This window comes from Manis javanica, chromosome 13 (assembly GCF_040802235.1).
Source record: "Manis javanica isolate MJ-LG chromosome 13, MJ_LKY, whole genome shotgun sequence".
NCBI lineage: Eukaryota > Metazoa > Chordata > Mammalia > Pholidota > Manidae > Manis > Manis javanica.
Window position 1 is genome coordinate 90,791,078 of NC_133168.1, and position 27,323 is coordinate 90,818,400.

General features: G+C 49.7%; 1 protein-coding gene across 8 annotated transcripts in view; it reads left to right on the forward strand.

The window, feature by feature from the left end:
- The window catches only part of BRD4 (bromodomain containing 4), an 83,144-nt gene that overhangs the window by 36,704 nt on the left and 19,117 nt on the right, over positions 1–27,323 (forward strand). For 5 of the 8 annotated variants that reach the window (XR_012124463.1, XM_073220239.1, XM_073220237.1 and 2 more), the window contains exons 2-8: positions 6,061–6,196; positions 14,490–14,808; positions 18,415–18,552; positions 19,849–19,984; positions 21,342–21,634; positions 22,279–22,641; positions 23,466–23,594. Coding sequence is in view for 7 of the 8 variants with exons in the window: in XM_073220239.1 (XP_073076340.1) it covers positions 6,126–6,196; positions 14,490–14,808; positions 18,415–18,552; positions 19,849–19,984; positions 21,342–21,634; positions 22,279–22,641; positions 23,466–23,594 (1,449 nt within the window). In the remaining variant the exon portion in view is untranslated. Of the gene's footprint in view, positions 1–6,060; positions 6,197–14,489; positions 14,809–16,246; positions 16,319–18,414; positions 18,553–19,848; positions 19,985–21,341; positions 21,635–22,278; positions 22,642–23,465; positions 23,595–27,323 lie in introns of those variants that run through there. The other 3 variants (XM_073220240.1, XM_073220242.1, XM_073220243.1) reach the window with 2 other exon arrangements.

The window sequence follows — 27,323 nt, forward strand, 5'->3', positions numbered from 1 at the left end:
AAATCTATAAAAAAGTAGATTCACCAATGAATCTACTTTTCGTACATTTGTACGAATCTTCAATCTACAAATGTTTGCCAACATTTGTTTTATTAGCGCACAGTTTTTTCCCCTAAATCCTTTGAGGTTGCAAATATGATACTTTACCTTATGGAGTTTGGTGAACATCTCTTTACGAATAAGGATATTCTTTCAAAAGCAGGGACACCAGCAGACACTAGTGCACCCATGTCTCTGGTATTGGTCACAGCAGCCAAAAGGTGGAAACAGCTCAGGTATCCATGAATGGATGGATAGACAAACAAATGAGGTGTATCCATGCACTGGAATATTACTCAGTCTTGAAAAGTAAGGTGATTCTGACACATGCTACAACCTGGAGACCCATGAGGACATTATGTCAAGTGAAAGAATGGTAGTCATAACAGGACAGATACTTGAGGTTCCACTTATATGAGGTCCCTAGAGCAGTCAGGTTCATAGAGACAGAATGTAGGATGGTGGGTGCCAGGGGAGGGGATATGGAAAGTTAGTGTTAAGTGGGTACAGAGTTTCGGTTTTGGAAGATGAAAAAAGTTCTAGAGATGAATGGTGGTGATGGGTGAACAGTGTGATTGCACTTAATGCCACTGAACTGTGCATTTAAAAATGAATAAATGGCAGATTTTGTTATGTCTGCTTTAACACAATGAAGAGATGTTAGTTTTTATTTATTTTTTTAAAGGCATTGTCCTACAAAACCACCATAGTGAACATCGTTACATACAAGAAGAGCAATAATAATTGCATCCCATTAAAATTTCCAGTGGTTGTCTCCCAAAGTGTCTGTCTTCAAGCAGGCTCCGATGTTGCATGCGGTATATAATGCTTTCCTTTAAGTAAATATATTAAAGTTGATTTTTAAAAGTGAGTTTATTTAAAGCTCAGATGCACCTATGGATGGTGAAGGTGTCTGGTGTGGCCTGACTGGATTCAGACCAACCCTGAATGTGTAGTGACTGGGTATTTGTGCCCTGGATCTGAGTTCCTAAAGTGGAAGCCCTGGCTGCCTGGCTTTGAGAGGAGAAACCTTCTAGCTCTTTCCAGCAAGGTTGGCACTAACCTCATAGGGCTCTTGAGCATCAAAATGTGGCCACTGCAATTGAGCTGAATTTGTAAGTTTCATTGAATTCTAATTTACTTAGGTTTTAAAACCAATGCTTAATTTTGGGACACATTGAGTGTGTGCATGTACTTTTTCAACTATAAATCTTATAAGAATCTGTATACAGATCAAATAGTGGATGAAAATTTAACTCCTGAATTGAGACGTGCTTTTAGTGTGGCATACACACTTGGATGTCAGACACTTCGTATGAAATGTCTCAGTGTTTTATAGTGGAGACATTGAAGTGATGTTTGGGTATATTTGGTTTAGTGAAACATACTGTTATATGTTCAATAAAATACACCGTTAACTTCACCACTTTGCATTAATGTGGCTACTAGGAAATTTGGAAGCGCTGGAGTGGCCACATATTTCTAGCAGACAGGAGTAGCTGCGGTGCAAGTATGAAGTGTTGCATTCTCTTGCGGCAGCTCCCACTGCTGTACTCTGCTAGTTCCCTCTCTCACTTCCCTTTTGGGGTGACTGAAGCCTTTGGACCCTGTTGTTTTTTGGTGAATTTTTGGCTGGAGTCCCTTTCTTAACTTCTGTCCTAGCGAGGCCTCAGGTCTGTGTGTGCCTGAGCCCTGGGCATGCCTTGCTCCTCCACTAGGTGTTAGGCTGCTGGAGAGAAGGGGCTGTGCCATATTGGCGTGAGGCCAGGCCAGGCAGGAGGAACAGGAGCTGATGTATGTAACTGGGTACATAGGAGAAGGCCTTTCTACTCTTCCTCTCTGCAGCTCTTTGCTCCAGGTCCTCTGCACAGAGGTGTGGGTCTCAGTGGGAGGCACAGGGACCCCAGAGAGGATAGTGGGGGCACCAGCTCAGCTGTTCCCTGTGTGAGAAGTGCCCCACATGGACTCCAGGAGAACGAATAGAATCCCAGAGTGATGCTGAGAGCTGGGTTTGGAGGGGGGGTAGGGTATGGGCCTCCAGTTTTGCCCATGCATGGCTCACAAACCTAGTACTAAATGTAGGGTAGGCGTTTGAGCACATTTTTATTTAGTCACTGTACACTAGACCCTGGTTTGAAGCTTCATATGTGATGGTTGTTAGTTACACATCCTTAAGTTATCTTTTATCTTTTGTATTTTCAGTTCAGAGGCAGTGAGGGGTTCCAGGGAGTGCTGCAGGTCATTGGGAGTGTGATGGCCTGACTGGGCAGGTGTTTTGGTTTCTAATGGGCTGAAAGCTCCTCCAGTGAATGATTCTTACTCCTAAGTGGACACTAAGGTCGAACCGACCATGTCTGCCAGGAAGGAAACTTGGGCTGTGACAATCTGGATCTGTGAGATGCTCACCTGGCTGTGGCCAAGGCTCCCGTGGGGCATAGCACCCAGGCTCGCTTTGCCAGGGGTCACTGCCTGCTAGCAAGGACCGTGCAGCCCAGGGGAGAGCGGGCTAGGGACAGGAGGAAGGAACAGCTGGCAAGCCCTGTGGGGAGATCCCATGCACTGTGTCGTTTGCCCGTTGCTCTCCAGTGCCTGCGTCCACTCTCCTGTTGGCATCACAGCTAGGGCACTTGGCTTATGTGGGACATTGACTATAGTGGAAGTTAGGTGGAATTCATGGCAAACAAGAACATTGGTTCTCACAAAGCAACAGAGCCCTTTCCAGCTCTTTGCTTCCTTAGCTGTTCTCGTTTGAAATGGTGTGAGTTTTGTCCTCACACAGTGCCTTTGCACTCTGAACATTACTGAGATTGGAAGGAGGTCAGTTGTTTAAATCCAAGCCTCTGTCTCAAGCTGACAGGTTGTCAGGGCAGAAGTAGACAGTGACTCTCTCCTGAGAGTTGAGGTCTCCCAGTAGTACATGGAGGCCGTTTCTTGAGTGGGTTACGCTTACCTGACAGCAGGTGCCTCATGGGTCTAGGCTGCGTGGAAGCTGGGCCTTGGGCCTGCGCCCTGGGCTTCTTGGCCGTCAGAGGATCAGTCCTTGCCATGCCCTTGGAGCGTGTGTCTTGCCCAGGCAGGCAGTTCTCTGCCTGGCTGTCTTTAGGCCTTGGCTCAGTCTTTCAGTTCCCACTTCGTAAACTGGGGACTTGGGGATCTTCCCAGTTCTGAAGTTAACTTTGTGTCACTTTCTGTGTCCCTTTTTTGGGGGGAGAATTAATGTTCTCCCTCCCCTCATCCCTATAATTTGGGTTCTGTACCTGATGAAAGGTGAGGCAAGAGGAGGAAAAGCCACCTTCCCTGGAACTGCTGCTTTCTTGAGAGTGCCTGATACTGACAGATGTATCCTTTTTCCCCAGATCTTTTTTTTAAAATTCAGCTTCATAGTGAAGGTCAAAGGGTAATATTAAAAAAAGGTCACCCCATAAGCATCAGCTCTTCATCAAGGTAACCAGGCTTCTGCATCCCTAAACCCCAAGACACTGTGTGCCCTTGTCCTTCATGACTGCGTCTGTTCCTGTCTCCTTGGAGTGCCTCCATGTCTCACCTCCTGGCCATGGAGGCCTGGCTTGGCCTTCCCTCTCAGTGAGCGCTCTGGGTGGTCATGGCTGAGGTGTTGCTTGGATGTCAGTTGTGGTATCTCTGGAAACTCTCATGCTAGTTCCCTGAGCTGAGCCCCTAGTCCCTAGGAAGTGCAGGGGGTTGCAGGGATGCTTGCATCCTCTCAGCCACCACTCTGCTGCTAAGAGGAGCTCAGAGGCACAGGGTACTCTCCTGGGGAGGTCCTCCCAGCATGAGGCTGCTTCCCAGGGGATGAACTTGCAAAAAAATATATGAGAATGTTGCCTTTCCTATTCATGAGTCTGTCCGTGAGTTGAATGTTTCCACTTAGGTGTTAACAAGCCTGTTTGCCAAGACTACACGTTCTGGAACATTTCACCACACGGTGGACTGCCTCTCTCCTGTGGTGCTAGCCATCAACTGTGTGGGTGTTCATCATTTGCGTTTTGCTCGCCTTCCTCTTCTTGGCCCTCCAAATTCCTGAGCAGCTTGATTTTGACCTACCTGCTTGATACTGTGTTCCCCTGGTGGTGTGCTGGAAACACCCTAGTGTCTTTTTTGAGTTTTAGATTTGTTCATGAGGGTCTTGAACTTGGTTTTTCTCCTTTTGTTGGAAATGGGGAGGGTTTCAGAGGACTGGTGTGTCATCCTCAGAAGCCTTCTGGTCTAGTTTACACTGGGCAGCCCAAGACTCTATTGTCAGCCTAGTTTGACTAACCTAGTTTCTCACTCTTTCCCCCATCCCCATTTTAGTAGTTCTTGGTCCTCTGAGAAGTGAGCATCATCTCCCAGTCTTGCTGCCTCGCACATTCTTTTCTCCAGTGTTCCCTGAGCTTCCTTCCTACTGGGGAAGCCTTGTCTAAGTGTCCAGCCTCCCTGCCCGCCTCAACTTTGTAGTCTGCATGTGGCCGTCTGGGAGTCCACCTTCCAAAACAGGATTGCGCTGCAAGAATGCAAGAATCAACAGTCATGTTAGATTGCATTTCATAAAGAGTGTGGGTTCGTCTCAGTGCCACTGCCACCACACCAGCTCTGTGGAATAACTAAAATGTAAACGTGAAGAAGTAAAGGAGTTGGAGTAATACCTTTAAAAGAGTCAAGCAGAAGAAAACGTCACTCTTACCTTAACCAGTGAAGGATACAACCCAAGACCTAAGTCAGCGAGGATGTCAAATTTGAATTAAAGGCATCGTGTTTCTGTCATAATCTTCCAGCGTCTAATTTGGAGACTTGGCCAGGTCAAGGCTGCTTTGAGAAGCAGTGCCTGGAGGCCAGCTCACCAGGTGGAGAGGCAGGCAGACGGAACAAACACACCAACAAAGGCAGTGGGGGCTTGTGAAAGGGGTGGATTGCAAAATAGCCAAGCTGTTTTTACATGTGTTGGTTGGTAGGTTTTTCTAAGTAAAAAGGTATAGCCATCCACAGACCTGCCACTTATCCGACTTCATTTGCTGGTTTCTTGTACCCACCCACTTTCATATCTTTACCTAATTTCGTCTGTAATTTTGCATTCTGCTTTTCTAACAACATTTTGTTCCATAACATTTCTTTTGCCTTGACACAAAATCTAGAAATCTGTAGAACAGGGTTTGCAGACTACAGTCCACTGGCTGATCCAAATTTTGTTGGCGCACAGCCACACTTATTTGTCTAAGGATTGTCAGTGGGCTGCTTCGCGATATAGCAACAGCAAAGTAGAGTATTGTGACAGATTGTATCTGCATAACCGACTGTGTTTACTCTCTGGCCCTTTATAGGAGAAATTAGCCCACCCTGATGGATTAAGTTTTAGCCCAGCAATTTCAATCTTGTCTGCATCAAAATTTTGTTTTTACTGCGTGTCCATCACAGCATCATTTTAAATTCATAAAATCCATCTGCCCAGATTTTACCATCAGCACCTTGATGTGACCCACATGTAACAATAGAACCTTTTGCTGTACCTGTACTGCTCATCACTCCTGCTGCTGGCAGCTTTCATGGGGCAACGGTGGTACAAAATTCGCAGTGCCCCTAATGAGCCTGCTAGGTTTCTAAAGCAAAAGCACTGTAATTCTGATTAGTGGGGTTGTGTCCTGCCCAGGCCTGGCTCCTGGTCCTCCTGGACACAAAGTCTTGTGGTGGACTTGGTCCCTCTGTTTGGGGACAGAGAGCTTGGCTCTGTGCTCTCCCTTAGCAGGAAGACTGACTCATCTCCACCTTGAGTCATCTGGTTCAAGGCAAGCTGCAGGGCCAAGTCTGAGGTAATGGGGTCCCACTTGGCAGGTCCAGGGACAGAGGTCAGGGTGTGTACAAGCTGCCTGAAGGAGGATTAAGCCTTCTAAGATCTGTCTCTCTGTACAGCCGTTGGCCAGACTCCAGACAGTGCACTCTGGCTGATGACATGAGCACTGTTCTCACCAGCTGCCTAATAAACTAGTCTGATGGAAAACTAATCCTGTGTATGCTTCCCCACTGATACAGATCGCACAGTGAAGTGGGCCATCGCCACAAATGGGAAATAAAGTCTGCTCTGGGACCAAGAGGGAATGGATCTCCTGAAATTAGTGTTCCATGACTTGTATAACCAACATTTCAAGAAAAATATTCCCAAGACAGGGTAAGATTTGCTACAAGTTGACTGTTACGGAGAAATTGCCAGGTTTTTACCAAAGTCAGAAGTACCCCCCTCTCCCATTCCTCTTCTTGTTGTCCCTGAGTAGAAAGTAGAATCTAGCACTTTCCCCAAATCAATTTATAGGAGAGCCTTACAATGGTGGTGAGGTGACACCCCTGTCTGAAGGGTGTGTGGCAACTGTGAGCCTGTAATTTTGAGGGGTGAGGTTGAGCTGGCGTCCCAAGTTTTTTACTTGCCATTGAAACAAGTTTAAAGAACAGTGCCTTGGGCCCCTTACTGCTTGGGAAACACAGATAACAATTTGGTGCTAGTCCCTTCTGTCCACTCCCCATGGCATCAGAAAGGAAGAATGCTTCAGATTTTACCTGTGACCTGGACTGAGTCATATTGTGAACACATGGCCAGGGCTGTGAGAGTTACCTTGGCTCTAACTTGTCTACTGGGTTGAAATTCCTTGCAAATATCACTTTGGGAAATCTGACTTGAGACCCAGCTCGAGGGCCACGTGGCCTTCAACTTCTTCTGCAGATAGGGCAGGCCTGGTGATGAATACATGCCAGACGTGGGAGTGGGGTGCCCTTGGCCAAACCACAGTCCACATGGGCCCACATGGTGAGCAGAGGCAGCTGTGGGGCAGAGTCCTTGAGACACACACATCCCTGGGTGACCTCCGGCTGCGCAGGCCACCACCCTCTTCCCATGCTGCCACGGGGATGAAGATGCTGCTGCTTGCTGCTGCTACCTGCTTTGTAGCATTACCATGATGATTAAGTAAGCAGATACAGAGTACTCAGTAAAGAGCACTGGCCCAGGAAGCAGCAGGTAACCACTGGTGAGTTTTCCTAGACCCTGGCAAAGATGCGGTGATGGCGCACCTAAAGCTCTGTTAACTGTGGTCCCCGTATTTCACAAGAGAATTCATAAAGCCTTTCCGTTAACCTGCGCTGCTCCTGCCTTTTGTGGCATGTTGCTGCATAAATGCTGTGTCACTTTAGGACAGGGTGAGTGAATGTGCAGGACAGAATTGAGACAGGGTCACTGGGTTTCACGGGCATTCTGGGAGACCAGGTCACAACCTGCTAAGTTTGATGAGCATCTCACAGTGCATCTCTAAACACCAGCTGATGTCTGGGCAGTTGCATGTGGCTTTCTCTTTACCTCTCTTGCTTGCCCTTAACGATTCCCAGAACCAAGCGTACCCCATGTCTGCCTGTCTCTGTCTTGCCTCCTAATCTTCAGGAAACAAAATATTTTCTTACTTTAGAAATGTGAAAACCGTTACAGTTGTGTTGTGTTGTCTGCTAAATATTGTCTATCCTTAAAATATTCTCAGATCACTTAGATAAGTTGGGATGGTAGCAGACTAAGCATTTTTAGCATCTCAGTTTTTTCATGATGCTCATAGGCCAAGGGAAATGCCTTTACAATTTCATTTATTACATGGCTAGATACAAATGGAGTAAGTACTAATGTCCCAGCAACTGTATAACTGTTTGTAAAAATAAAACTGAAGTTGAAAGGGAAAATATTATATCATTGCATAGCCATATTACTTCCTGAAATATATGTGTCTGTTGGTCACTGCCTGACTCCTCAAACCTTAGAACCAGTGCAGATAACCTGCCGCTAGCATTTCCTGTTCCACAAGGATTTTTACATAGTGTTTGCTTTTTATTACAGCAACTGCTAAATACCAAGCTCTGAGAGATTCAATGTCAACAGGAATAGAATGCAATATAATGTTGAAATTCTCAGTTGCCTTGTGCTGAGTTACTATGAAGCCCTTGTCACTCAGTTTGGGAACCAGGCCACTAACCATCCAATCTCTCTGTTTTTCTTCTCTAAACTGAGAACATGTTGTAGGATATTATTGGGAGTAGATCCAGAAATAGGCCATCCAGTTGGATCATGCATCCTTTTTTTTGGGTTGGAAACAGTAGGTGAAATCCCCTTCCTGTCCCTTGCCCTTCAGTTACCTCACTACAATGGATAGTGGCGCCCACTTCTTGGCCATAGGTCAGTGTAATAAAAACAGAGGAAACAGCATTTTTGGATCTTTTAGATATAATACTTCAGTTGAATTGGTTGAAGACAATGTCTTCTGCGTCAGGAGAATGCAAGCAATAAATTGCTTCTTGTATCTGCAGGTAGATTTATGAGTTTCTGAGCTTTCAGTCTCTCTCCAGTGAGCCCCAGTTTCCGTCAGAACTCAGAGTACACAAAGCAACCTTGGCACCCACCCTCACTGACTCACCCTGCCCCTCTGCAGCCCCTCTAGGATGGATCCTCCATCTCTGCATCTGTAAGCAGCATGCTCCATGACTGCAGATACAGTTGAGGATGAAAATCGAGGCAGGAATGGGATTCTCCTGTTGTTTCTACCTCCCCAATGTCCCTGAAATCTGTCTCCAGTGTCCCATCCAAGCCACTGCACCCCCATTCCCCCCTCTCACCCCCTGCAGTCAGGGAAGTGCTCCTCCTGCCCCCAGACTTGTGCCTTATTGCATCTGTCCTCTGTGCCTCCTGGCCAGTGCCAGGCCTACCCGCCCTGACCTCCTCCTTCACAGTACTCATCAGAGTATTTATTGCTTAACCACTTGACAAATGTCATGTTGACCACAGAGTTCCAGGCCTGGCATGTACCTCGGGATGCTTGTATTGCAGTCTCCTGAGTTTTCCTTGTGGGGCGTGCAATCTGCTTTCCTTCTCCAGAGATTTGAGATGAGCTGGAGTCCCCAGAGTGGCAGTCATGTGTGGTCACTGTAGGGTGCCTTCTCTGCATGTGCCGTTCGCTGAACATCTGTTGTATATTGGGAGGATGAGAGTGAAGTGAATGTGGCCCTGCCCTCAGGCTCCCAGGCGTGTGAGTGCAGGGCCCTTCAGCCAAGGAAGCTGAATTTTCTATTCACAAAATAAATGGAGCTCTTTCTATGGAAAGCCTGATCCTCAAACTTTGCTGTCATCTGTGCTTTAACCCACTACCTCCACCACAAAAGTCAAAACATCCTTACTAGCCAGCCTGCTCAATTTTGACACATACTAATATTTAAATCCTCAAAACAACTCAGACTGCTTGTCTCAGGGAGTCACCATGTGTAGCAAATGAAAGGCCTGAAGATGACAAGGAAGGGGTCCATTGTGGCCATTGTGCTTGGAGCATTGATGTGAGGGGCCCAGGCGTGCAGGCTTGGGGATGGGGGGCCCACACTGTGGGAGAAATTTACCCAAGGTAGTGACCTAGTTGAATCTGTGCCTAAGAGAAGGAAGTGGTCCTGGCTCTCACCTAGAGCTGTTCACAGGTGCCTCTCTTCTTGCCCCACAACGGACTAGGGAATCTTGTTGGTTTCCTTTGTGTCCTTTGTTGTAATACCAGTGAGTGGCATTTTGAAGTTTCTTAAGGATTTACTTGTTTGCAGTCTTTGAAGGGCTGAGCTGCAAGATGCAGGTTGGGCAAGGCCTCTCAAGGTATGGGTGCAGAACAGGAGATCTGGGCATCTCATGGATGTCAGCTGTCAGTGGTAGTCCTCAGAGCCTCCTAAAAGAAACTTGGAGGTACCTGTGGTCCCAGACCCATCCTGTCTGTCGGACGTGGATCATCATGCCTTCACATTTGACCTGAGAGCCTCTGTAGTCCTTATGGAATTGACCTCATTATAGGTTTGTGGGTCTTGTGTTACTTAAGAAGGGCCAGCTGTACCACTATTTTCATTGGACCCTTCTGAGAATGCATGTTCAGCTCACAAGTGGGAACTTTCTTGGTTCAAAGGTCAACTGAGATGTCCCAGGAATTGTGCCAGATTTAGGGCCACCCCTGGCTGGTTAGAATCCCATCTTTCCACTTTCCGGGTAAGTCACCTGTCTCTGCCTTGGTTTCCTGTCTTTTAAAGTGTGGAGGAGGCCTGAAACAGTCCCAGAGTTGTTTGAGGATTTAAATGTTACTGTGTGTCAAACGTGAGCAGGCTAGCCAGGAAGGATGTTTTGACTTGTGGTGGAGGTAGTGGTTTAACGCACAGATGAGAGCAAAGGTGAGTATCAGGTTTTCTGTAGAAAGAACTCCTCCATTCATTTTGTGAACAGAAAATTCAGCTCCCTTGGCTCAAGGGCCCCCACCTGGACCTGGCTTGAAGAAAAAGAGTTAGGTCCAGAGCCCTCTATCCCTTGGAGAGTCCTTTTGAAAGAGAAAGATCCAGCCCCAGCCCAGCAGCTCCAGAAGTCACTTACCTTGACTTCCTCTTGCCTCAGGACATTGCTTGCAGATTTCCACAATGTCATTACCTAATGGAAAGTTTATGGGGCTATTTCCTGGTGGGACATCCTTGGCTTAACCCCTGTCAGTCTGTGTCCTCGTGGCTGACAGGGCTTCACTGCCTGGCGGACAGAACATAACCTTGGGAGGCTCATCTGACCCTTGCTTGGCTGTGTATTTCCCAAGCTGCTTTCTAGAAAAACCTAATGTGGAAACCAAACTGCACATCGTTCTTTGTCCTCGCTGAATGCCAGTCTCCCTTCCAGACTTGCTTCTCCACCATATCCAGGTTTCCTTTCATTATAGGCCACATTTACACTTGTCCCCTTTTATTCCTTTGGGCTTGTGGGTCCAGCTGCATGGAAGCCCTCTCCCAGCCGACTCCAGATATCCTTAAATCCCGCTGACATGTTTCCTTGTTTTTGAGTGCCACCCCCCTGCACCCCCACCCCCAACCCTGTGCTTGAATACAGGCACTCAGCACGTCTTGGGTTCGGTGCCTCAACTGTGGCCACTGGACCAAAGCTCCTGGCCAGTTGGCGTGTCATCTGCGTCATTCATCCCTTCCTCCCTCACCTGTCTCACAGGCCCCACTCCTGGATTCTTAAGTTGCCCAGTGTGTGATTACCCCATCTACCAGCTGTCTGCAAAGTCCGTGAGTGCCCCTCTGTCCTCCCTCCCTCCATCTTCTGCAGTTTCCCCACAAACTCTCCTGGCCCACTGACTGCTCCAGCTGGAGCCTGCAGTGCTGTTGGCTGGCTTCCCTGGAAAGGGCCACAGTTGGAGACCACAGAGCCAGGTGACCTCTGTGTATGTGGTTGCCCCTCCTGGAGTCCCACTGCCTTCACACTCCTGCCTCACCCCTGACCTGTCTTGATTCTTATATCCCTTAATTGGTTTTTTTTTTAAGTTTACTGTTTTGTTTATAGTACTTTTATTCTGAAAGGAAACTAAATCAAAAGCCACACTAGATAGCAGTAAAATTAAATACCATGAGAACAAAACACTGTTAAATTCCATTCAGACAGTAGTGTTGTCTGCTGACACCACTGAGCAGAGAGCCTTTCACACTGGCCTCAAACAGGGACTTTCCTTGTCAATACTGGAACAAGAGTGAAAATAAAAGAGGGAACGTGCACCAAGTGATTAAATGTCTTCCACCCAGGGCCCCACCACCCTGCAGTTACTGGCTGAGACCTACTTCTCTCAGATTGAGGTTCTGCTCTCAGCGTGGAGGAATCCTCTTTTCACTGCTGCTTCATCACCCAGAATGAAGGCACATTTTCTGTCTGCAAGGCTCTATGCACAGCCAAACACATCTTCTGGGTACTACCTCCCTTGGACCCCTCCTTTGCCTGCCCGTCACACCCTGTTGCAGCCACGATGGTTCCGCAGTGATGTGCTCTTGGCCTTCCCTTCCCCCGTGTCTTGCTCGCGGTGCTGAGCCAGCCTAGAGCCTTCATCCCCTCTTCAGAACATGCTCTCTCTGCAGGTTCTGTACCTTACCCCAGTCTCTGTGTGCCCCCCCCCCCGGATCTGGATGTGGCCTCCTTTCTGTTTCCATCGGGGCACATTTACTTAAGTCTCTGGTTCCAGGTGCACCTCCATCCCTGCTCCATGACCTGATTCATGCCCCAGGCCCTTTACTTCTGGCCAGGCTGGTATCAGAAGCACCCCTGTTGGGAGAGCAGAGTTCCTTGTGTCCCCGGAGCCTGAGGCAGACCAACCAGTCACATCCACCTTTGGAAACTAGCTACTCCTGATGTTCCTGCAAACCTGTGTCCATGCAATGTTTGCATACCCATGAAGTTGCTTCAGGAAAATGATCCTCTGTGGTCCCAAACTCTTGTTGCCCTCCTCTCTCGGCTCAGGGGATACTCTCCAGAGGCTGCTGCTCAGCCTGTTCCCACCACTAGTCCCTGTCTAGTTTAGCTCTGGGTGCCCTTTCCGCGTCTATAGCACCCAGGTGGGAGAGGTACCAGGAAATCGCTTTGCACCTGCAGAACCATCCTTGATCCCCATCCCTGTAAGTGTACATACTTCCCAGGCTGGCGCCCTCCAGGTAGATCATGCCTGTCTTAGAAGTTGCCGTAGGAGGGAGCTATCCCTCCCACTCTTGGGTCTCCAGAGTACCCTGGAGGGCACAGACTGAAATTCTCATTTGGTGTCTTGGATACATTTGAACCTTGTTAACTACTAAAGTTAGCATCAGATTCAAGACCAAGCACCTCTGACCTAACTCACACTGCTGTGATGTCTCCCTCCAGCGCCTTGGATGTTTCCATGCAGGTGGCAGGTGTGTTTCTCTCCACAGTGTTGTCCCCTCCTGTGAGTTAAAGGATTAATGAATTATTCAGTATTTTTTAAAGTGATTGGCATCCCATCTCCGAATAGGCAAAAGGCACTCTTAAATCTGTTAACCTGTTTGCTGAAAAAGGGTTAAAGAGTAATCCTTCCTCTTTAAAGTAAAACACAGGTTGAGTTCCCAGACTGAATATGTTAAGAGTCAGGGTTTTGTGCAAGATGCACTTGAGCTGCTCACATAAGTCCCTTCTTGCAGAAGCCTCTCCCTTAGGGCAATGCTCTCTCCACGTGTTCTCCAACCAGTTGATGGCTGGCCCTGTGGTCAGCCAGAGCACCCTGAAAAGAAAGCTGTCTCCCTAGCTGTGTTGGTTTTGTCAGCACTTGGGCTCACCCTGCAATTCATCAGCAACTAAAGTGCCTAGCATGTGCCGATTGTGTTGTAGAAAGAAAGCCCTGACAGAGCCAGCCGGCTCACCTAGTCTTTTCTTGTCTCCCTTGCCTACCAAAGTCCTTTTCCCATAAAATCTGCCCTCTTTCCCTAAGCTTCGCCTGGCTTCCTTAGCCAGAGAGGTTTTCCTTCCCTCCACTCCTTTGAACTCCTTGGTTTATTTTTGGAGATGCTCATTAGATGCAGATAGTTCCTAACTAAAAAAGTGCTTCTTGCTCCAGGGATTTGGTTCAAAGCTGAGAGTTCATTTCCCTTTTTTGACAGAAGAACATAGTGCACAAAAAGAATGCATATGATCAGTACGCATTTGAGCAAGTGTTTTTTTCTTGCAAATAGGCGCTGCAGGTAGGTGGGGGTGGGTGGGTAAGGTGTTGCCAGAGGGCAGTTTGGCAATAAAAAGGTGAACTCTCTGACCTGTGGTTGTCTTGTTAGAGTAACTGAACAGGTGCACAAAATTGCAATTGCAAGGATACTTGTGGCAGGGTTTGCATTGTTGGCATGGCCCAGAGCTCGGGTGGTCCTGGTGAGGGGAGTGCACAGAACAAGGTGCTCACATGGGCATCGAGTCTCCCTCGAGATAGGAGTGAAGGAGTCTCCCACCCCCTGGGCAGGTCAGAAGTGGTTCCTCTCTATACCTTTATAAATAAAGTCTTGAAAAACTGACTAATAAAACAGGTTGAGTGTAGATTCATTTTAAGGTTACCAGGAATTTCTTTGATCAGGAAGCATGCATTAAGTTACCACGACAGTGTCCTTAATGGGCATCAGGCTTTGCCCTGAGCATTCAGCAGCGACTGTGTGGGCCTTTTGAGGGCACGTGACCTGGCCTTCCTGCTCTTCCATGCTTGACCTGCTAACCAAGCAGAATACTGACTTGCCTTGATGCTTTGTGAGCCACACATGCAAAGAATTTTAATGTAAACAACGTTTTTGGGGATTGGCAGATACCTTCTCTCCCACACAGGCAGGGTCCCCTAAATGGTCTCAGATTTGACAACTTGGTTTCTTGCTCATTGTTCCCCATTTCCTGTGAACTCCATAGTGCCTGCAGCCCCTGGTTAGCTTTTGCCCCCATGCCCTGTCTCTCGCCATTGGTGCCTGATCTCTGGAGGAGAGCAGGCACTGGGGGCTTTGAATCATTGCATGGAGTGGCTCCTCAGCCACCCTGACCAGGCTGCACCAGAGGAGCTCAGCCCACAGGCCACATCCTCATGTCTCTTACAACTGGTGCCTGTCTGCTTCCTGGTCTCTGATAGTGGCTTTTTTCTTCCTTGTAGAGTGCCTGGTGGAGAATGTGATGGGAACAGTAGCATGTCTGTGGAGAGCGGCCCTGGGACGAGATTGAGAAATCCGCCAGTAATGGGGGATGGACTAGAAACTACCCAGATGTCTACGCCTCAGGCCCAGGCCCAGCCCCCGCAAGCCAGCGCAGCCGGCAGTAACCCCCCACCCCCGGAGACCTCCAACCCCAACAGGCCCAGGAGGCAGACCAACCAGCTGCAGTATCTGCTCAAAGTGGTGCTCAAGACACTATGGAAACACCAGTTTGCGTGGCCTTTCCAGCAGCCTGTGGATGCCGTCAAGCTAAACCTCCCTGTGAGTAGCCTGTGCGGGGCCCCTGGCTGCCCTTCTCAGGCTGCCTGCCTTTAGGGTCACTGTGAAAGCGTGGGGCCCAGCCCTGCACTCCAGTACCTGTGTGGCCTTTGCAAGAGGGGTTTCGGTGGTCCTGATGGAGGGGCAGAGAGGACCTGCTACCTGGCTTACACAGTGACTGGGTTCTTAGGGGTTGGGATCCTGAGAACTACTATCTAGAGAGGTTGAAATAGGGGCGGAGTGCTTTCAGTTTTCCTTCTGATTCGTGGGGCTCACTGAGTGTCCGAGGGAGGCCCTCTTCCCAGGTGGGGTCAGCTGGCCCAGAAGAAGTAGACTTGGTTGGTCAGACCATGCGGAAGGGGGTCAGGCTTGCTACAGTACCTCTTTGGGTGCTGGCGCCATCATCATCGCCCAGAGCACAGGGAGGGAGAGTTAGTGGAGTATCTCCCCAGGAGCAAGTATATAGATGTGGTCCCCTGGAAAAGGGGGTGTGGGTGCAGCTTTGCCCCCGGCTGCCTGTGTCCACCATCATGCATGCACTTCTCATTGTGGTCACATGGCCCTTGCCCTTGTTCTTTTGTACCACTGCCCCTCTTCTCTTTCCCTTAAGGCTTTTGTGTTTACCCACATCCCTAGCAAATGGTTCTGGAATCTCAACTTGTATGTCTTAACTGAACCTTGGGGAGCAAACAGGATAAATGCTTTAACTTTATTCTTCAAAACATCAAAGACTAATGGTCTTTAAATTGTCCTCTGTCGTATCTGCCAAATTCTAGTTCCACGTGCTGAGGATGAGGGGATTGGAATGAGATGATTGTTGCCATTGACCCAGGCACCGGCCTGTGTTAGAACTGCGTGGGTGTGGGCACCTCAGCCTCTGCCAGACATCTAGTTTCAAAAAGATAGAAGCCCCAGCAGGATCCTCCTGGATTGAAAGCTGCTGTGTCTGTGACAGCTGTCCAATACTGTCTGCTGAGCACATCACTTGCACTCAGGAGGGAGTGAGTCAGGAGGGACCCTACAGGTGTAGGTCATAAACTGGCTCAACAAAGGGAGTGGAGGCAAAGAGGGTCTTCACCAGATCTGAACCCAGAAGGCCACTCTTGCTGTTGACCATGACAAGGAGTAGAGCCAGCCACCAGTCTCTGGAGGGAGGCTCTTGGGAGAGCTTGCTGCAGTGCCCTCTGGCCGGGCTAGTGGACTAGGTTGGGCTGAGCTGAACCATGCAGTGTCCACAGGTGAGGGTGACCTTGCCAGAGCAAATGCAAAGAATGGGGAGAGAAGGAGCAGGGTGGGGAAGAACCCAGGGGGCCGTAGCATTTACAGGACTGAGGGAGGTGGGAGGCCTGCAGCAGAGAGCTGTACCCCATTTTCCACATCAGAGGCTACAGGGAGGTCAAAGAGATGAGGATTCCGACCTGACCCTCCTGTTGGCCTTTAGGAGGGCATTGGTGACCTTAGGAAGATGTGACGCAGACGTAGAAACCAGATTCACGGCGGTGTGAATGCGAAGGTGAGGATATGAAGCCATCATTTCAAAAAATTTGGCTTTGAAGGGAAAGCGCGGCAGGGCCAGCGTGGAGGAGGGGTTGGTGTATTCAGAAAAAGACTGAAGGTGAGAGGGTGTAAGCAGAGGAGAATGGGGGACCTGAGATCCCAAGAAGGTAGCATCCCAGCCACAGCTTGGGTGGTCTGTTGTTAGGCCCAAGGGGTTGGGAATTTGAGGTCATCTCTGTGCTGTGGAGGCCAGGCTCCCCAGGGCATGCAGGGTGAGTCCCTGTCTCTGACCACTGATGCCACCCTCCACAGCTCTGACTTAGGAAGAAGAGGTGGGAGGACAATGGCGCTGATCCAGTATCCTCAGAGAGGTGGGAGAGCCAGGAGCTGATCCAGAGGGGCGGGGCTCGTTGACCACTGAGTCGAGTCACGTTAGAGCTCTGTTTTCCAGGGACCCACCCCTCCTGCAGAAGATGTTAACAGGGCCACCCTAAAAAGTGTTCCTTCTCTTTCTGTTTTGACACCTTTGAAGTCTTTACCTGTGGTCTGGCCTCTGGTGCCTGCCTCTTTCATTCAGTACATGGGGATAACCAGTTGGGCTGCCATGCCCCTAAACCCACTGCCTCCTGGTCAGGTCCTTCCCCTGCCCTACCTTTGTCTTCCTCCCACATTTTCTCTCCTCCCTGCGCTGGTCACTGTCCTGTCTGCCCTTGGGCCACTGATACACTATGGCCAGTTCAAGCCTCTGGCACCATTCTAACAGACCTTTGGCCATAGAATAAATCTAAAATTTCACTTGGGCAGATATATTTGGAATTAGTTCTCTTGGGAAAGGTGGTCAGAGCATAGTATAATAACCAATAGAAAGTCCGGTTCAGTCTCCCCTTGCAGTCTCCTGGCCAGGGTGCCTTGGCATGTACCTGCAGCCCTTGTTGGGTCAGGGCACTCATCTGTCAGCCCTCACATGTAAGCTGGTGATTTTTGTTCCTTTTCTATGGGTGTCTGAGCAACTCAGAACCTCACACCCTATGCTTGCCTTTCCCATATATCCACCACTGTTCCCAGGCAGGATTTTGGTCCTTGCTAAAGACTAGGCCTGCCCCTCTGCCATTGGGTTTCCACTTGTGCTTGGTTGATACCCTACCCAAGCCTAATCACGGGACCCTTAGCAAATGCAGTTCTCAATGGGCCTGGCTGGCTGCATGCAGGTTCCCCTACCTGGCCCTCTGCAGTCCTTCCACCTGGAAACCCAGGTGCTGCCTGATCTGTCCCTAAGTTCCTCCTGTGTTTTTAAAAATAAACATTTGGTTTTAGAATGGGTTTAGATTTTTAGAGGAAGGTGGTAACAGTAGTAGTTTGATTTGAAGGGCGTTAGGGCATGCACACCTGCCACCAGGTCTTCCCGTTTGAAGACTGAGGTCCAAAGGTTTGATGAGTGGGTCTGAGGGGATTTTAGTGAGGATGGAGAAGGCCGTCCAGACTCTTTACTTTGACTTAACCTGCTAAGTTGTTTGACAGTTTGCAGATGCTAATGGCTACTTGGTGGTAGATTGTGTGCAAGTAAAAGAAAAGAATGTGCACTGAACTTGACTGAAGGTGGGGACTCCTGACTGTGGTTCCTTAGCATGACAGGAAGCAAGGAGTCCAGTTGTTATGGGTGGGTCCCAAGGCTGACTCCCAAGATTTTTCATTTTATGGACGTGTTAAAATCTCAAATGGTGGGGAGAAAGTAGAACCTGCCCCAAGTTGTTTTACTAGATAAGAACCACTTTTTAAAGGGCTGTGTGCTGCTTCTGTTATTTATTAAAAATGAAAGGATATTCATTTAACATAAGAGGGAAAAATAACCCATCGATTTCAGTAAAGACAACCTGTTCCCAGACCAGTGTAGTTGGCAAACTTGCCCATTTTCCCTCCCAGTTGCCACCCCGCAGTGGTGGCCCCTCCCATGGCCCACTTCATTCTGGGGTTCCCCTGGAGATTGCTGGCTGAAGCTGTGGAAGAGCCCCGGTCTGTGCCTGTGGAGCAACCTCAAGTGAGGTCTGCAGTCCCACTTAGGACTGCCGTGTGGCTGCAGAGGTGACCCGGCCTTTTGCTCTCTCTGATCTCCAGGATTACTATAAGATCATTAAAACACCTATGGATATGGGAACAATAAAGAAGCGCTTGGAGAACAACTATTACTGGAATGCTCAGGAATGTATCCAGGACTTCAACACTATGTTTACAAATTGTTACATCTACAATAAGGTGAGGTGTGGGGCCAGTGTCCAGCTGCCCTTCGGGGAGGGGAGGCACAGAGAAGAGGGGTGCTGGGAGCAATGAGGTTGGTGTCTGGGAGAAGACTGTTTGGAGGCAGAGGTAATGACATCTGTGGGTACCGTACCCCATGCCACCTCAGAGGAGGGTGCTGGCCTTGTACTTCCAAGCTGTCCTTGGTAGCTTGAAGTTGAAGCATGTGCTTTTGATGCCCTTGGGAATTTGGTCCTTGAGCCTGTCTAGTAAGAGAAGGTGTGAGAAGGACAGTGACAACTCATTAAAAAATCTGTTTGGGTGACATGAATTGGCAAGAAGGAACCCATTAAAATTTTGAGCAATGGTGTGCTCAAACAGAAGCCACAATGTGAGGGAGGGTATGGTGAGGACTGCTGTATCTGGAACTGCGGGCCTGACCACTGACAACTCATGACATGGAATTGAGGTCCTTCAATCATACATGCAGAGTTGAAGATCACTGCTTAAATTAACCCTATAGTCACACCTTTTGCTTCAGCTATACTGTGAAAGCCCAATCATTTGCTCATAGTTCAGACCACAGATGTGACTAAAACCAGCCCTTCAAATAGAATGGCTCTGGAGGGAGACACTACATAGAACTCAGATTCTGGGCTGTGCTGGTGTAGTGAGTAAAATTGCCCAGAAGTGATAGGTCAGTGAGTTTCCTGAAGTTCACTGTTTCTAAGTCTCAGCTCTCACCACTAGGTTTCAGTGAAATGTACACAGATGAGGTTCTCAGTGTTGAGCTAAGTGGGATAGCATGTCACAGGCAGGCAACAGAGTGGGGACCTATAAGGCCATTCCAGATGGGCATCACTCCAAGCCCCAGCGAACAAACAGTCTGGGGGTACAATGGGGAGCACTTTCAGAGCCCTGCTAATGTGTCTGTGGCAAGCAATCTCCTGTAACTCAAGTATTACTAGTGAAGTTGAATTGTGTCAAAGGAAGCCCTAATACAGGGAGAACCCCTGTCAGTGACAGGCAGAACGGTGCTTACGGGGAATGGATGGCTTCTCTGGCCACAGCTTAAAAGAATAGAGAGGGAGGTGTGGATGGACAGGTGCTGGCTCAACAGACCTGCAGGCACGTGACCCTCCTCTGTGACATCTGGTAGTGTAACTGTTGTGGCTCTTTGGGGTTCGGATCAGGAAAGGACCCTGACTATGATGCTTAAAGCTTTGGGGCAGGGGCAAGGGTGGGGAGCTCTTGCTCTCTCTAGAAAGGTGGAGAGGGCTTTCTGACCCTCACCCCATGTGTCTCCTCTTCCAGCCTGGAGATGACATAGTCTTAATGGCAGAAGCTCTGGAGAAGCTCTTCTTGCAAAAAATCAATGAACTGCCCACAGAAGAAACAGAGATCATGATAGTCCAGGCAAAAGGAAGAGGACGTGGAAGGAAAGAAGCAGGTAGTGTACCTCACACTGAAATAGCAAGGAAATTGTCTTTATTTCTCCCCAGTCTTCTCCTCCAAGTTCAGTGGAGGACTAGGAGTGGTGGGGGGATGCCTGCATTATATGTGCCCTGGAAGCCCCAGAGGTCACATTACTGTGGGCCATCCCAGAAAGTAGAAATAATTGGGCCCTGCCTGTTTTCATAGACCTTGGTTAAAAACACAACTTTCTCAAAGCATGTTTATCTTATCTGAGTTCTTCACCCATCAGTGCCAGAGTCTTTGCTTTTCCATTTTAGAGAAAAGAAATTAACTTAACCAAAGGCACTTCTAACTAATATCCCAAGCCTCCAGCCTGGTTGAATTAGCTTAATGCACTGGTGCCACAGCCATACCTGTTTTCGTTGCTCAGTCCTCTGAGGTCTACATCAAGCCTCCAGCCCCCACCCCTCTCCCCTGCTCCTGGACTCTCAGCCTGACACAGGATGCCAGCTGGTTGGGGAGTAGAAAGCATGAAATATTTCTGTCTAGGAAAAGCCCTGCCAGCTGCCTTCCGCATCTTGCCACCCGCAGCTTCGTGCTGCAGAAGGGCAGTGTTTGCCAGGTGGCCTGTGCTCTGAGCCATCTGCTTCTATGAGGAGAGGGCTTTCACCTGACTTTCCACCCTGTTCAGAAGCAGTAGTTCATGGGAGCAGAAGAGGGTTAGCTAGATCCCCTGTAGTGCTGAAGGTTAGCCAAGGAGAGCTGGTCTAGAGGGTCACCCCATTATCCTTAGAACCAAAGGGGCAGTATGAGGCATTGTGGGTTTGGCCTCACTTCCACAGCTACAGGGAGGCAAACAGAATTGATCACCAAGGCCTGCCATCGCCCAGCCACCTCTGGCTCAGGGAGGTGGGGGCTTGCTAGGTTCCAGACACCTTGGCCAGGGCTGCTGAAGCTGGCCCCCTGCCAGAAATGCTCACTCAGAAGGCAGACCTGCTGGGAATGAGGACGGCTCTGCCTGAAAGCTCCTAGGACCTTTTCCCTGCTCTGCATCCACAGTCGGGGGCTGACTCTCAGCATGTGACCCCCGCCTCTTTGGCCCAGGCTTCTGTGCTCATGAGGGAGTCTTTGTGCCCAGGTTGGGACTTGCAACCAGAACACCCCAGAAGGTGTGGGATGTGGTGTGCTGCTGCTCTCAGAGCCCCAGGGCAGGTGGACAGACTTGGCCAAGGTCTAGGGTGTTCAGGCTGTTCTCTTAGGCAAAAAGTTATGGTGACACTGTGTGCCATGCCCATGCAGATGTGTGTTCACCACATGTGACAATGTCCACACAAGGTTAGTCAGCATGTCAGGCTCGACATTTAACCACCTGTCCCTTTTGTGATTGGTAGGGACGGCAAAACCTGGCGTCTCCACGGTACCAAACACAACGCAAGCATCGACTCCTCCGCAGACCCAGACCCCTCAGCAGAACCCTCCACCACCCGTGCAGGCCACGCCTCACCCCTTCCCCTCAGTCACCCCAGACCTCATCGTCCAGACTCCTGTCATGACAGTGGTGCCTCCCCAGGCACTACAGACACCCCCGCCGGTGCCCCCTCAGCCACTACCCCCACCTGCACCCGTCCCCCAGCCCGTGCAGAGCCACCCACCCATCATTGCAGCTGCCCCACAGCCTGTGAAGGTGAGCATCCCGTGTGCGTGTGGCCTAGCCTGGCTGCCTCAGGTAGCCCCCTCTCTTGTCTGCTCCACAGCACTGAGGTTTGCAGGAGACAGGCACCCATCCTTCCCACTGCTTCACGCAGAGCCTGCCCTGCTCAGAGGCACTTGTGGGTCTGTCCGGGAGGCTCCGGCTGTTTAAGTCAGTGCAGCCCAGAAGCTGCTGCCTTACTGCCCCAGATAGCCCACAGTTGAGTGACAACTCCCAGGGTGACTGCCCCCTCTCCCCCGTTTCTGATTTGGACTGTGCACATTTGTAGATGCTGTCTGCATGGTCTCTGAAATGTGCCTGCCATGGGTGGCCTGCCCGAGTGGTGAGGCTTGGCTCTGGGAGAGTCCCTGGCATTAAGTAGGAAGCTACCGCAGAGGGGCTCTCTGGCCCCACTAGCAGACCCTACACTAAGTCTTCAGCTTTCTCCTGCCACCGTCCCAGCTGCAGAGCAGAGTGGTGGGATGGGTCTCCCTGTCCTTGGTCCTTTGCTGTGGAATTGCTTTGAGCCCTGGTCCCTGTGAATGCTGGGATCCTGGAGAGGACCTGGCAGGGTGACCTGAGGGCCAGTTGTTCTGGCCACCACCTTGACTGTGCCTGTCGCACTGTGCTCTCTGCAGACAAAGAAGGGGGTTAAGAGGAAAGCGGACACAACCACCCCCACCACCATCGACCCCATTCATGAGCCACCCTCACTGCCCCCAGAGCCCAAGACCACCAAGCTGGGCCCCCGCCGGGAGAGTAGTCGGCCTGTGAAGCCCCCGAAGAAGGATGTGCCTGACTCACAGCAGCACCCAGCTCCAGATAAGAGCAGCAAGGTCTCAGAGCAGCTCAAGTGCTGCAGCGGCATCCTCAAGGAGATGTTTGCCAAGAAGCATGCAGCCTATGCCTGGCCATTCTACAAGCCCGTGGACGTGGAGGCGCTGGGTCTTCATGACTACTGTGACATCATCAAGCACCCCATGGACATGAGCACAATCAAGGTGAGGGGATGTGCTCCTGGCCCTGGGGGCGACGTTCCCTGGGACAAGGAAGATAGAACCTCCTAGGCCCGTCCTAGAGGGGCCTCCAGCCTGGAGAAGCCCAGCGCCCTCTGCTGGGAATTGTGGGGATGTTCTTCAAGGCAGCGTGTGCTCCACTATTTGGGTCACAGCAGTGCTGCCCCTCTTCTGAGGAGGGGCCCAGTTCCTGCAGTAGATGTTCCAGGAATTTGGGGATTGGTGACTGGCGGCCTCTGTGTCATGGAGAGGACCAGGATGTCTCCTCTTGGAAGGAGGCACGTGACAAATGTGACATTTTCACAGTAATATTTGAGGCCTATCTGGTTATATTTGTTTATTTTAAGCTTTTTCACATTTTTCTTCTGTGAATGGAGTAAGTCTGCCCAAATGTGGAACAGGCAGAACAAGGGACAATGTGTTCCTTTTGACCAGTTGTCCTGTCCCGTGTTACCAAGACAAGTATATGCAAGGTCAGAACTGGTCCCAGCCCTCCCTTAATGGGTCTGGCTTATTAAGCTCTGTCTTAGTGGATTCCATGTCCACTTGCCCCTTAGCCAGATAGTGGCCCCAGCAAGTAGGTTTGGCATGCTGGCAAGGTGGTTCCTGGCCCTGAGAGTCCTGTTAAAGTGTCTCCTTCTCCATTTGACACTGAGAACTAGCATGGTGACCTCTCCTCCTCCAGGGTCTGGGTTGAACCCAGAGCCACCGAGAAGCTGGCTTGCTCCTATGAGCAGCTCTCCCTGCTGCCGCCTCCCCATTGGAATGGGGGCAGACATGGCTAACCAGGACCTGCTTTGTCTTTCCAGTCTAAACTAGAGGCCCGCGAGTACCGTGATGCTCAGGAATTTGGGGCTGATGTCCGATTGATGTTCTCCAACTGCTACAAGTACAACCCTCCCGACCACGAGGTCGTGGCCATGGCCCGCAAACTCCAGGTAAGGCTCTCAGGGAGGCTCTGGGCTTAGCATCCTGTGGCCGACCAGGCACAGGCTGGGGTCCTTGCGGGCCAGGCCACTATGGGCCTTGGTCAGTTTTATGTCTGTCACCTTACTTTGGTGTAATGCCATGTTGCTTCTGAAGAGTAGATCGAGTTGGGATAACACGTATATTTTGCTTTGGGATCATCTCATAGTTGAAGCAGGGTGGTTGGTTTTTGGTCTTGGGCATTTTGGGGTGTCCCACTGAAAGCCCCTCCCCCCACCTGCATTCGGTTTCCCTTGGCTGGAAGAGCACGTGTGCTGTGGGTGGCCCAATCTCTTCTCCAAAACAGACCTGTCTCAAGCCGGCGGGGGACACTCTTGCCAGGTAGACACTTTGTGACCGTTGTGAGCTGAAGTAGTAATTGCTCGACTGTGGGCATTTCTTCACCAGAGCCTTGAAAGCTTTTATTTGCCTCCCAGCTGCAGGATGGCTGCTTTTGGATGTTCTGGGTGGCCATGATTCCCTAGTGGGCTCATGGCTTAAAGTTGATCCAGGTGGTGCTACTGTAAAGTGAACATGTGGGTGGAAGAGAGGGGAGGGAGTAGATTACAGCATTATGTGTGAACTAACGCCACTTTGCTTAATTTAAAACATACATACATACACCCAAATGTCACAGTGGTTTTCATTGGGTAGAAGATGAGAGGGTAAAAATTAGAGAACAAAGTCAGTGTTTAGTACTTTTATAATCTGCTTTTTTGTGCATAATTCTTTAATATTACACATAAGGTATAAAAATTCCCAGCTTCTTTTCCCCAAGGTTCCAAGTTGCCTTCCGCTTTCAGGGTCAGAGCAGGCTGAGGTCTGGGCCGCCTGTCTTCACAGGTGCAGGCACTCTGGTGGGGATCAGGTTAGCCTGCAGAGCCTGTGTCTGGTTGCCAGGCTGGGCTTCCTCACATATGGCTTTTCCTGCCCTGTGAGTGCTTCCAGGCCAGAAGTGAAGACTTGCAAAAAGCCTTTGGTGACCTGAGGGTCTCTGCCCATCAGGGGTGCCTGAACCCCTCTGCCCACCCTCCCCCTGGCCCCACTAGCTCCATGTTTGTCCCAGACTCGCCACCCTAGCGATCATGTTTCCGAGGCACAGTCTACCCCATTCCTCCACTTGGCTCCTGTCTGGGTCAGGGGCTCTCTATGGTGTATAAAATGTGTCCTGAATCTCTTGGGGGTAGCAAAAAACTTAACTAGTGTAGCCCTGGCTATTGTTGATTATTACACACTCCGACTTGAAGGAGTTTAATTTCTCCTTGCTGTTTTTTTTTTTTGGTTTATTTTCTCTTAAGGTTGTTTGTTTTGTTTTGTTTTTGAGGTGGGGAGCTCTCTTCATTTGGTGCTCTCTGCACTCTTCACAAAGTTGCCCTTTCACTAGGTAGGCACCTCCATCCTTGAGGGAGCTCAAGCTCTTTTTGGATCTGATATTATGGCAGTTCCCCCACCTGGACACCAGGTGGCAGTGGCACCCTCAGCTGCATCTTTTTTTTCTTTTTTAATTTTTTTCTTTTTAAAGCATCTTTAATGTACAATCTTATGTTGGTTTCAGATGTACATCACAGTGGTTCATCGGTCCCTGTGATCAGCTTATATTGTGATTACGAATTATTGTGCCACTTTATCCGCCACCCACCACCACCACCACCCTTCTCTCTTCATAACCACTAGAGTCACTTCTCAGTGTCTGAGGTTAAAGTTTCATTACTTCTGTTTTGTTTTCTTTTTATATTCCACAAATAAGTGAAATCATATGGTATTTATTTACCCACCTGACTTATTTCACTGAGCATAATAATCTCTAGGTCTATCCATGTTGCAAATGGCAGTAGTTCTTTTCTTTTTATGGCTGATGGACCCTTAGGTTGCTCCCATAACTTGGCTGTTGTAAACAGTTCAGCAATAAACATAGGGGTGTACATATCTTTTCAAATCAGGAATTTTGTTTCTTCAGATAAGTTCCTAAGAGTGGAATTACTGGGTCAAATGGTATTTCTATTTAGTTTTTTGAGAAACCGCCATATTGCTTTCCACAGCAAGCAGTTGCACCAGTTCTCATTGCCGCTAGTAGTGTAGGAGGGTTCCTATTTCTCTGCACCCTCACCAGCATTTGTTGTTCCTTGTCTTGTGGATAGTGGCTGTTCTAACTGGTATGAGGTGGTATCTCATTGTGGTTTTGATTTGCATTTCCCTTATGATTAGCGGTATGGAGCATCTTTTCATGTTGGCCATCAGTTTTTTTCTTTGGAGAAACATCTGTTCAGATCCTCTACCCATTGGGTTATGTTTTTTTTGGTGTTGTATATGAGCTCTTTATATATTTTGGATGTTAACCTCTTACTGGATAAAGCTTTTTACTTTGATGTACTGCCACTTGTTCATTTTTTATTTTGTTTCTCTTGCCCAAGATGTAGACGCTTGCTGGGAAGAGAAGCTGCCTCTTAAGATGGTCTGGAGGGGAGGGCCCCGCACCACAGTTGTGTGGGACACGTGCCCTGCTGTTCAGGGGGAAACCTGAAGCTGTTTTTCCAGAGACATCAGTAAGGCCTGCTAGGGGGCCTCTGTCAAATGCACTCCAGTTTGAACAGCAGCCTTAGAGCTCCTGGGCCTTGTGGGCTACTGTCTTCTTTAGAGCACTGACTCCCACTTGGGGAAAGCCTTTTCCCTTATGTGAGATGCCACGTTGACTGACTTATTTCAGGTCTTAGCAGGTCTCAGAATTGTACTGGAAAGCCACCTCTGTTCCTTCTGCTGTCCTCTGTCCTCAGTTGTCACTGGATTTGTGATCTTTGAGCCCTCAGGGTAGGAAGGGACCTGCCAGTGGGCTGATAAGGCAACACTTGGCTGGCCCGCCAGGGGCCCAGGCAGGGCTGCTGTTCTCTGAGCTCCATGACCCCTGCAGTTCCTTCAGATACCTGGATGTTGTAGTTGGAAGGGCTTGGAGTCTTCTGGGGAAGGATCCCATGCTTAGTGGCTCTGGCCTCTGCTTTAATCGCTGACACCCTCCCTCTGTGAGGGCCTGTCCTCAGCACCCCCACATGTGCTCTCTTATACCTTTCTCAACTTGCCTGGCATTCCCAGGAGACGCCTTAGCCACTCTGCTGAGGGGCATGGCCCTGCTCACTCACGTCGCAGAGGTAGTCTTGAGCAGGAAAGCGGATGCAGATGTGCCCATTGTGGTGGGGGCTCAGCCCCTTCACCAGCCATGGGCTTTGCTGCACATGCTCCCATCACAGGGCCTTTGCCCATGCTGTTCCCTCTGCCTGGAAAGTTCTCTACAACTGCAGATGCCATCTGCTCCCTGCAGGAATGTGAGCCACAGTGGGGCAGAGTGTCCCTTTTTGTTCACCGTTATGTCTCGGTGTCCTGCCATGACATCCAGAAGGGCCCCTCAGATGCGCTGGCCTCATGAGCACAAAGCTTTTGGGAGCCTCGGCGCTCTGTGTGTGGGTTCTGTCCCCTGGCCGCCATCTATCAAGAATCCCAGATCAATGCCCTCAGTGGGCCAGCTGCCACCTATGAGCTGGGTCATGAGTGCTTTACCTGGGTTGTCTCCCAGAGAGTGGGTGACAGATCACATCTCAAAGGGAGATTTCAGAGGAGTATTGGAAGAGCCGTTGGGGGGGCCCTGGCCAGCACCTTGCTTTAGTGGTAGGAGGGGCGCACTGGCAGTCCAGCCCTAGCCCTCCTTGACCCTC